General features: G+C 45.7%; 1 protein-coding gene across 2 annotated transcripts; it reads left to right on the forward strand.

The window, feature by feature from the left end:
• The first annotated feature begins 600 nt into the window (after positions 1 to 600).
• On the forward strand, positions 601 to 4599 carry LOC147882143 (uncharacterized). 2 transcript variants are annotated; one of them, XR_015543958.1, is made up of 3 exons: positions 601 to 1202; positions 1719 to 3916; positions 4472 to 4599. XR_015543958.1 is itself a non-coding variant. In XM_087401762.1 (2 exons), exons 1-2 carry the CDS (start codon positions 1152 to 1154, stop codon positions 3555 to 3557), a joined length of 1890 nt encoding a protein of 629 aa, XP_087257888.1. In that variant the 5' UTR covers positions 601 to 1151; the 3' UTR covers positions 3558 to 4152. The 2 variants fall into 2 exon arrangements, 1 of the variants encoding a protein (XP_087257888.1); XM_087401762.1 differs by lacking the exon at positions 4472 to 4599 and having other exon boundaries at positions 1719 to 4152.
• Positions 4600 to 10205: the final 5606 nt, after the last annotated feature.

Here is a 10205-nt window from a genome sequence, read left to right on the forward strand (position 1 = left end):
CAATCCCAGCAATTTATAGCAACAGAAATCGCGCCATTCCGTTACTAGTCGCTTGTCCCCAGCAATTCCGACGCAGTTGCCGCACCGGTGCGTTCAAGTGGTTGGTGCTGCAGCAGTGGAAAATCTCGGTTCGATTCCGGAATCCGCAGTCGTAAATGAAGAATTACGCAAAAGTTGCCGAAATGATGCGCGGATAATTTCACGGTGAGATCAAAGAGCGTCCGAAATTGTTTCCGTCAACGAGTGACTTTACCGTAAAGAAGGCGAGCGAGGCACGCTTGCTTTCTGGAGTGGAAAGCACATTGTACCCTCCTTGTGTGGCAACAACGCCTTCCACACCCTCCCAATTCTTATTTTGTATATTGCGGCATCCAACTGACATAAACTAATCACCTGTTAGCTACTTTGCGTCACCCACTCAACAATACCTTTAATCAGCAATGTAGACCTTTTCCGCATATCATGTGTGTTGCGGATTGAAACCCAATTTAACAGAGCGTCCAATTGCTGCTACAATCTGAATCATTCCTTTCATCTTCTTATAGATAGGCGGCTGCTTGATTGGGCAGACCACATTACGAATGAGCCCGCTTCGCATGCTTACCGGAATGATGGCCGTTTGCCCAAGTCACGGACGGAGTGCAGGAAGGTGTATAGGAATGAGGAGACAAGAGACGACAGATTGCAGCAAAGACACTGAAGGGTAGGAAGGTCTAAGAGCAGATTAGGAAGGTGGATGAGAATGGTAAAGGTATATATCAGAGCCGATTTTCAAAAGCACAATAAACAGATTAGGAAGAGGAGGAAGTCGTAATGAGCTATGGAAATGAGGAAGAAATCCGATCCAGAGGAGCAGAGATTAGAATAATAATGAAGGCATTGTTGCGGTGCATGTGGTGAGAATCGTTTGGGAGGTGCAAAGATTGAATTAGAATTAAGAGCATTTGCAGAAGAGAGTGTGTGATCATCTGAGAGAGGGACCCTTTTCTTTTTCATCTGATCATCATCACCAGCTTCAACTTCTTCCTCTCATCTGCCCTTCTCCCTCACTCACTCAATCACTCACTCTCTCATCACAATTCATCTTTCCGGCCATGATCATCGTCTTCCTCTGCTCCTCCTCCTGAGTGAATGCCGCCGCCTCCTCCACCATGCCTTCGCTGGCCTTCTTGCATCGCCAGCTCTGGATCAGTAGCAGAAAGGTATCTCCCCCTCTCACCCCCCCTCCTTCCCTCCTTTCTCGCTCTCTTTCTGCTCCTCGCTTCCGCCGTTCCTTGCGTCAGTCATCAGCTGCGCCTCCTTTTCGCCTCGCATTCTCACCCTCCCTGCTGTTTCTAGCTCAAACATTGCTCGCACCGGGGTTTGGATCGGCTCATTCTGGAACCTCAGAGTATCTCCCACACCTCCCTTCTCTAAAGCCCCCACGGTCGCGGTAGATGGAGGTGATTTCTAGGTGCAGGGACTTAGCTTCTCCCTGATGATTCTTTCCTCGAGTTTCCCCCCCTGATGATTCTTTCCTCGAGTTTCCCCGATCTGCGAGCAGAGTCCCTGCTACCCTCACCTGCTTCATGTCGTAGATCTGTTTCTTCCGCCTAAACTTCTGGTTTCATAGAAGACCCACGGTTGTCCGTATGTCTGTTTGTGGTTGTCGCTCTCAAGTTTGCAACCGTTTTCGCTCTATCGTTTTTGAAACTCACCCTGTGTAATGACTTGTTCAGCTTGCTGAAAAACACCTGGTACACGCAAGGCAGCTGTTGTCCAGCCAGGAGCCTGCGGACATCTACTCGGCGCTAAGTCTTCTCGACACTGCCCTTAAACTCTCTCCTCAGTGGGAGAAAGCGCTGGAGCTGAAAGCGAGAGCCCTCCTTTGCCTGAGGCGTTTCAAGGACGTTGCCAACCTGCTACATGACTTCATTCCAAGTTTCAAGACCCAAACGACCTTTTTAGAGAATCATGTCGAGAAGGAGAAGGTCAGACTGCTCGTAGCTCATCCTCCCGAAGGGAAGTGCAGGAAGCGATCGTTTTCCGAGTTCTTTTCTTTCCTTAAGCTGAGAAAGAAATGGGTCGGGCTCTCCAAAAAATGTGACAGAGAACAGTGGAGGTACATTGTGCTTGGGCAAGCCTGTTGCCATCTTGGAATGATGGAAGATGCAATGATTCTCCTGTCAAATGGCAAGCGAGCCGCTTCTGCTGCTTTCAGAAAGCAGAGCAATTGCATGCGGGAGGATAGCTTTTGTGCTGACAATGCGCTTGGCGCAGATTCTGATCTTGTGAGCCACCTTCTGGGGAACATCAAGTTCCTCTTAAGGCGGAGAGCCGCTGCATTAGCTGCGCTTGAGGCTGGACTGTATGTGGAATCAGCAAGGCATTTCTCTAAAATATTGGATGGACGGAGGGGCACTCCTCAAGGATTCATTGCTGAGTGCTACATGCATCGAGCTACAGCATACCAAGCAGCGGGTAGGATCGCTGATGCAATCGCAGATTGTAATAGGACCTTGGCATTAAATCCGATGTGTGCCGAGGCTCTCAGCACCAGAGCATCTCTGTACGAGATGGTAGGATGCTTTTCTGAGTGTTTGCAGGATTTGGAGCAGTTGAAAGCTGTTTACGAAACCGTGTTCCGGAATCAGAATCTTCGCGAGCCCCCCAGTTGGATTCGTTCACAGAATACGCACGACACAGATTTTCTGGGCTGCATTGACTTTATAACCAGTAAATCAGCTGCCATAAGGGAGAGGCTGAACGGTGACAGCACGGTGGACTATCACACGATCCTCGGTGTGTCCAGGGGTTGCTCCAGAGCGGAAGTAGAAAGAGCATCTTTGTTGATCTCTTTAAAGCATCGACCCGACAAGGCTGCCCACTTTGTAGATCGATGCGAGTTTGTGGATGAAAGGGATATCGAAGCTGTCAAGGATGAAGCGCGCTCGCTGGCCTTGAGATTGTTTCGGCTGATACAGAGGGCCTACACAGGGATAATGTCTATGATATTGGAAGAGGAGATACAAAGAGACAGAAGCATAAGGATAGGAGATTCTAAACGACACAACGGTGGGAGCACAGTGCCCACGTCATGTCGTTGGAATCCAACACAGCAGAAGTCATCACCCCCTACTTCTTTGTTGTGTGTGGATGGAGAAGCTCAAAGCTTGCTTGTCGGAGAAGGTGTTTGCTTTGCGGTGAACGAGATATGGTTGGAGGACGACGCCCTGCAGCGGGAGGGATTTAAGGAAATGCCAAAGGGCCAGGACGTCAGTGCAGAAACTTGTTCTGCTCACCGAGATTGCTCCTGCAGGCAAGGACTAGAAGCAGAAGAGGATGAAGGGAGGGAGGATGCAGGGCTAGATGTTCTTCCAAGTTTCGATTCTTTCAATTGTGTGGATGAAGATGTAGGGCAGCTTGTGGATGCAGGCCTTTTTCCGCAGGTAGCAACATGTAGGGAACTGGCCAATGTAGGTGCAATCTTATCTCAGAGCCTCTCTTCAGAAGCGTGGATTGGCTCAAATGAATGGAACCATCAAGTTCATTCTCCCCATCCGCTGTCCGTTACTTAGACCCTCTGCTGCCCTTGGCTCAGCATGACACCTTGCCTTCCCCAGACTAAAGCCTTCTTTTGCTGCTGATCCTCTTCATTCTTGCCTCTGGAGACTTGCTGCCTTTGAAAAGTGAGTTTGAAAACGTGTTTTACCAGGGAAATCTCTGCAGCCCTTTTTGGGTTTCTAGTCATTCACATCTTGCAGAGGAGACAGACTGAGGTTTTCTGAACTAATAATGCACACAATAAAGCAAACCTTGGAAAAGCACTGCTTCATTTCCGCTGACAATGCAATGCTAATAGAACCGATTGGAAGGTGGAGTTCATGTCAAGGGACCTTGGACAGAACACCTTTTGGTTTGCGGCTCATCATACAAGGTATTGTGATATATTGTCCTCTCACCCCCTTGGCATGTTTTAACCTTGGGAACTGGGTTTCTAACATGTACAGAGCATCCTCCTAGAGACCCAATGGCCAGCTGACACTTGTGGCTCTGAGGGTTTGACTCTGTATTCTAGCTTTTTAACCACGTGCACCTTGATTTGGGGAGTAATTGTGGTTGCAAATGTTATTGAATGCATTTTGACACCCGAGGTCGGTGGCATTTTTTGGATACTTTGTTGGAATTTGGAGTTGCCTCCTATTTGGATAATTTCAACTAGTAAAACACGAAAGGCAGATTATGCTTGGCTACGAATGAGAATATACGCTTTACCTTGCTTACTAGGTACCGTTTCTTTTTCTATAATCTCGGGCTTCTACTACAAAACATCTTTCTCTTAAACCTTTTCATGTAAGGTAAGACATGCCAAAATCTAGTGATTCACCTTGCTTAATAGGTATCGTTTCTTTTTCTCTAATCTCTGGCTTCTACTACAGAACATCTTTCTCTTAAACCTTTTGCCAAAATCTTGTGCATTTCTGTTTTGTAGACCCTTGAGCACAGCAACAGTAGAAATCAAACTGGCTGCCTGTAGACTGGGCTTACAGGGAGTACTCATGATGCAGTAAAGCAGTAATCCATCAATTAAATGATGTATTCCAATAGAATCGTTTTAAACTCAAAGGTCATATGTCCAGATTGTTATATTGAGATGTGCTACCATCAATTGAATAATGTGTTCCATCAATCGAACAATGTGTTCCAATAGACTCCTTTTTACACTCCATGTATGGCCATAACCTTTTATAGCTAGTATTACACTCTCCTAGGAGTCTATACCCATTCTGTGTATGTTTGGCCTGTGACTTGGACACTGTCTTATGGGCTAACGTTACAAACCTTCATTTCGTAAGCTAGTTAAATATTTAATGTCACCTCTGGCATATCAACCAATGCTCAATTTGAAAAACGTCACCTGCACAGCTAGTCCAGTCTGATTGATTTAGAGGATGAGTTTGGGAATGTTCCTGGATTCATCTAGATATATACTTCTTGATTAGCCTTCTCCTTTAGTGCTAGCGTTTGTCATGGCTGAGTCTGCCCTTCATGTCTAGAGTGCCTATAGAAACTCAGTATGAAGAACTTTTTGCATAAATGGATGCTCAAGTATGTGTGGGTTTGTATTTGCGAGAGCATACGCTTATACTATGGTCTACACCCAATGTTGAGTATTAATGAATGTCAGAGGGGATGCCATAATAGCTAGTTCCTGGTATGTATGATTGAGTTTATGGTTTTCAGCTCTATGAATGACTATGAAGCTGCACTATGTATTGTGTTATTAGAGAATGAGTTTGGGCATGTTCCTAAGAGAGAGAGAAAGAGAGAGAGAGAGAGAGAGAGAGAGAGATTTTATTCCTATTTTTTGGTCGATTTTGTTTCTTGATTTGTTGTTTATTTTTGCGTAGACACCTTCTCTTTATTTCTTGTTTCTTTCTCTTTTGTTTAATTGACATTTTTTAGTAAGCACTGGGTTTGCCAAGAGACTCTGTAGGTCTTTAGAAACCCAATATAGCTACTTATGCTTGGGCACTGATGATGACATAAATGTTGCTTTGCTTGCTAAGTATGTCTTTTTTTGTCTTTTGTTTTTTTTTTTTGGTTACCTCAATTTCGTTTGTAGGAAATCGGTCTTTAGAACAAAACAAAAATCTGAATTTGGGCGATTGGATATATTCTAGTCTTATATATATTTATATATATATAAGAGAGAGAGAGAGAGAGAGAGATGGGGACAAGGACATGCCATGACTGCACAAATGGGTTGACTTAGGACCTTAGCACATGGAAGGATTACCATGGGTTTAAGATAGGGATCTATTTGTCATCAGTATTCCCATCCTAGACCAAGTATTTAGGATGGGAATAGTCACTTTTTCTCCCATCCTGGACCATGGCCTCGAGGCCTGTATGAGATCCCCTTTTTTAGAAATAGCAAGGCAATATAGGGTCAATTTGGTGATTGCTCCTCCCAAATGTGACCCACAAGTCGCATAAATGATTTATTTAGCGTCTTTGTTACTGGTAGCCTCATGTGAGAAGTGCAGCGGAACTGAACAGAAAAGGAGAGAGAGACAGAGGGAGAGCAAACCACACAACAAACTGAACTGAAAGGAGAGAGAGACGAGAGACTGCAGGGGATCTTAGGCAAAACCCCCAAAATTGCTGCTGAAAGTGCACAGATGGTGCTCCACTGAGATGCCAAACAAGTGAGAGAGGGGGCCTATAAATAGTGCCAGAACAGGGGTTCTTCATGGGGTGGTATATCAGGAGATGCTGATCTCCAACACCTCATGTGTGCTTGAAAGCATTATGCATCCTGAAATCTGAAAACCAAATCTAGGTCGGAACTTTACTTGCCCAACGAGTCCACCACTACGGAAAACTGCTATTATGTCTCATCTAAATAGAAGGCAGCCTTATGATGAATTCCATGGTTATGTTCTTGTTAACTTGCCTTTTGTTGTTGTTTGCTTACTCTATCCTCACACGAGTTATTCTAAGGCATCTTTAACTACTAGTAACTACTCTCCAAGGACCATCCATTATGAATCAAGTGGCCATGAATCTTTGTAACACCTATGGTCTGCCATAGGGGAGGAGGGCATGCTTTATAATAAAACAAGCATGTAGTATGTGAAACTGAACAAAGTGACGTCCTTGTCAAAGCCATTGTGCAACTTATTTTACCGAAATCAAGGTGATCCTGGTATGTCTGGTCTTGCATTTCCCATATTTGGTGATCAAATATGCATGTGCGCTTTGTGCATGCCATGCTGCCCTCAATCTCTACTTGTGCTCATCTTGTACACCTCACACGCTAACTTGCAAATAGCAGAGGCAACAGACAAGCTACTCCCTTCCATTCTTGACAAGGCTTTTTCGTTGGTCTTCGATAATTTAAGGTGAAATTGATAGGACTGTGCTATGGCTGTCACATTCATCAATTGCAATGAGGCTAGTCCACTTAGCCTATGAGCTAGATTAGATAGGTCAGCGTTGATAATATATCATGCCCATGATTGTTTGGCACATCGAGAGGCAATAATTTAGGTAGGTTAGTAGCACCTGGCATTGACAGTTTGCGGGGACATTGAAGACCATCCCCTACAGTGAGCAGCTCAGTACTGACAAACCGACAGACACAGCCAGAAGAAGTTGGCCAGGTGTGTCTGTCTTGATTACCAGACAGGTGAAGTAGGTGGACAGATTTGAGCTGACCAGGTCCAGGCCTAAGGCTGGCCAAGCAGTTTACATAGAGCACCTAGCCCATAGGTGGCAACAGTCCTAAAGACACCTACCTCAGTCATTGTTGCAGCACACGTGGGGTCTCACAGCCCGTGCAATAGCGTAACATTTAAGAGGAAAGCCTTACAAGGCAACACTCCAGCAGAACTTTGGGGCAGTTACAATGCTTCAAAGGAAGGATTATGAAGCAGACCAACATGCAGCAGATAGCCTTCTATGTGGAGTCGTTCCCTCAATAGACAAAGAGCATTAGGGTCTCTTGTACCGCAGGAAAGAGCACCATGAAGCACCCATTCAGAAAAGTGTAATTGAAGAAGGTGTAGGTACCCCTAAGTTACCCTCCCTTTTATAGTCAGTAGCACAATGTCCTTTAAGGTGGTTTCCGCTATTGTATTGTTGGAAGAGTCAAACTCCCCATCTGTAAGCCCCCATATTAGGAGAGCATGGGGGAGGTATGCTTAGGGATTAGGTGGGGCAGCACAATGGCTGCCATGTGGGCAGCATACAAGCAAGAAAAAGAATGCATATGGGGCTGCCACATGGGCTGCCATGTGGGCAGCACAAAGGACAGATTACCTGGCAAAACAGGAGCTCCTTAGAGGCCTGGAAATGTACGGATCTGCCATGCAAGCACCTGCAGCAGGACGGCTGGGTGTTCGGAAGATTTGGGAGCGTTGATCAAGGCCCGTGGAGCACGGGACCCTGCTTCATGTGTACGGGCTGACTGCACTATGTACGGACCAGTACGGGGCTGCAGGGTATTGTACGGAGCATGGACAGGTGTTCCAAGGCTGGAACATGGTCTGGACAGAGGTGGAACAGAGGCTGAAGAGACGACTGTTTGGAGAAGCTTATGGGCTAGGAATAGGGCCTGGAACAGGTCAGGGAAAAGGCAGGACAGCCTGGGCCAGGAAGGGCCTCAGAAAGGGCTGCCCCCCAGGCGGATTTACAGACTGGGTGGGTCTGTTATCTAGGGCTGCTGGGTGGGTCCACAGGCCCGCAGCTCGCCAATATGGGGGGCTACCAGCCCCTATAAACGGGGAGCCTTCAGGGCTCATAAGGCATCCACTTGAGCAGCAAGGAGCAGACTGGAGCAGCACAGCAGCTGGTCTTGGGCCTACGTCCAGGAGGTACCAAGACGAGCTGGGGCTGCGCACCTAGGCTGACATTCAGGGCAGCAAGGTGCAGGGATCAAGGCACGGTGACTATGTAGAAAAGGGGGTAGGGGTAGATTAGAGGAAGAGGATAGAGGAGCGGAAGGGAGGAAGAATGAGGGAGAGAAGGAAGGAGAAGAGGCAGGAGAGAGAGAGAGAGAGAGAGAGAGAGAGAGAGGCAGCAGGAAGACTAGAGGAGGGTAGATAGATTAGATGTCAGGTAAAAAAGTGTACAATGAGTGGTGGATGGAGACATACATAGTCCCTCCACATTTCCCACCTAAAGGGCCACTAAAGGAGCCTTTTTCCCCCTTCATTACAGCTATCCCTTCCCATAGAATTTCGCCCTCAAAATTACATGTAATGGCTGCTACGCAAGGGTGCTGGGACATCAAGGTGATGCTGATCAGCCTTGGGTACTCCTGGACAATACTCTCTGGCTGCCATTACTCTTCATCCTCTGGAAGCCCTTCCCATCTAATGAGGTACTCAATGTATATCTTGTTACGGAGTACTCGATTTTTGAAACCCACAATGCGCTCAGGAATATAGAGAATGTAACCCTCCTCATCCATGGGTGGCAACTCAAGTAGGATATGCACGTGCTGTCCCACATGTGGTTTCAGCAAAGATACATGGAAAACATCATGGATCTTGGAGGTACTCCTCTCCAATTTTGCATATGATCTTTCAAGGACCGTAATACCTATGAGCAAACTTTGTATTGGTATTTCCTTTTAGCGATGCATAACAATTCTTATGGAGACACAAGTGTACATAATCCCCCTCGTTGAAAGACATATATCTCCTATGTTCATCCGCATACTTCTTCTACTTGGCTTGGGATCTCGCAAATTGTAGAATGGCTTCCATCCTTTGCAAATCATTCCGTGCTTGATGATTTTTCACAGCCGTGTTTGAAGAGATCATTCCAATTTTGCATGTGCACATTGCCTCAAACGGTCTCATGCCAATAGAAAGATGCTTGGTACTATTGCAGCAAAATTCAGCAAGTGCCAACCAACTATCCCAAAACTTTTGAGTTCATGACAAAAGTACCTCAAGTATTCCTCCACCTATTTGTTCATGCAAAGCTTTCAAGAGTTTTTCAATTGTTGAGCATTGAGCTAAAGCCACATGTGTATAGAGGTTAATGCCACCTTAAAATGGCCATGAAAACTTATGCTAAAGGCTCATAAGAGGTTAGGAAGTAGATAGTTCCCTAAGTAGTAGTGACTTCAAGTATAGTTGAAATTCTCATCGAGCTCTAGTTGACAATGATGACTATCTCAATTTGTATGATGTTGAGAGAGAGAGAGAGAGAGAGAGAGAGAGAGCAATGCACATTGCACCTAAGGTTGTGAGCGTGCAAAAGTACGATCTTTGTTTCTTAAAAAGTAGATTTTAACAAGGCATATGATGGACTTACAGTGGGTTTTTTAAGTCAAGATTTTTTGGACATGGGTTTAGGTTTTGTTGTCATCAACACTATTAAGCTACTACTTATAAATGCAAATGCTAAAGATTGCATTAGTGGGTTCATGTCGTCATCCTTTCCCCTCAAAAGATCTATTAGACAAGGATGTCATATAGCCCTCCTCTTTGCAGTTGTAGCTAACTCTTTAGGGTATATTGCTTTGGTCATCAGTCATTGTAAGATAGGGTATTGTGCACTTGTCTCTAAGGCTTGGTTCAAACTCGATTGGCAGACGACCTCCAAAAAGAAAGTTGAAGGAGCATTGTCCCACTTTGACCAATCAAAATCATGGGCTCGGATGCTCAAAGAAAAAAAAGTTGTTCGACGTAAGGTCGCCCAAGCAA

This window comes from Dipteris shenzhenensis, chromosome 30 (genome assembly GCF_047967505.1).
Source record: "Dipteris shenzhenensis isolate YYH24624 ecotype China chromosome 30, Dip_SZ_1.0, whole genome shotgun sequence".
Lineage (NCBI taxonomy): Eukaryota > Viridiplantae > Streptophyta > Polypodiopsida > Gleicheniales > Dipteridaceae > Dipteris > Dipteris shenzhenensis.

Excerpts from the sequence above, each read along its gene's own strand:
- LOC147882143 (XM_087401762.1), top strand. The coding sequence starts at position 1,152 with ATGCCTTCGCTGGCCTTCTTGCATCGCCAGCTCTGGATCAGTAGCAGA. Across the intron at positions 1,203-1,718 it reads TCTGGATCAGTAGCAGAAAG|CTTGCTGAAAAACACCTGGT; the intron begins GTATCTCCCCCT and ends TGACTTGTTCAG.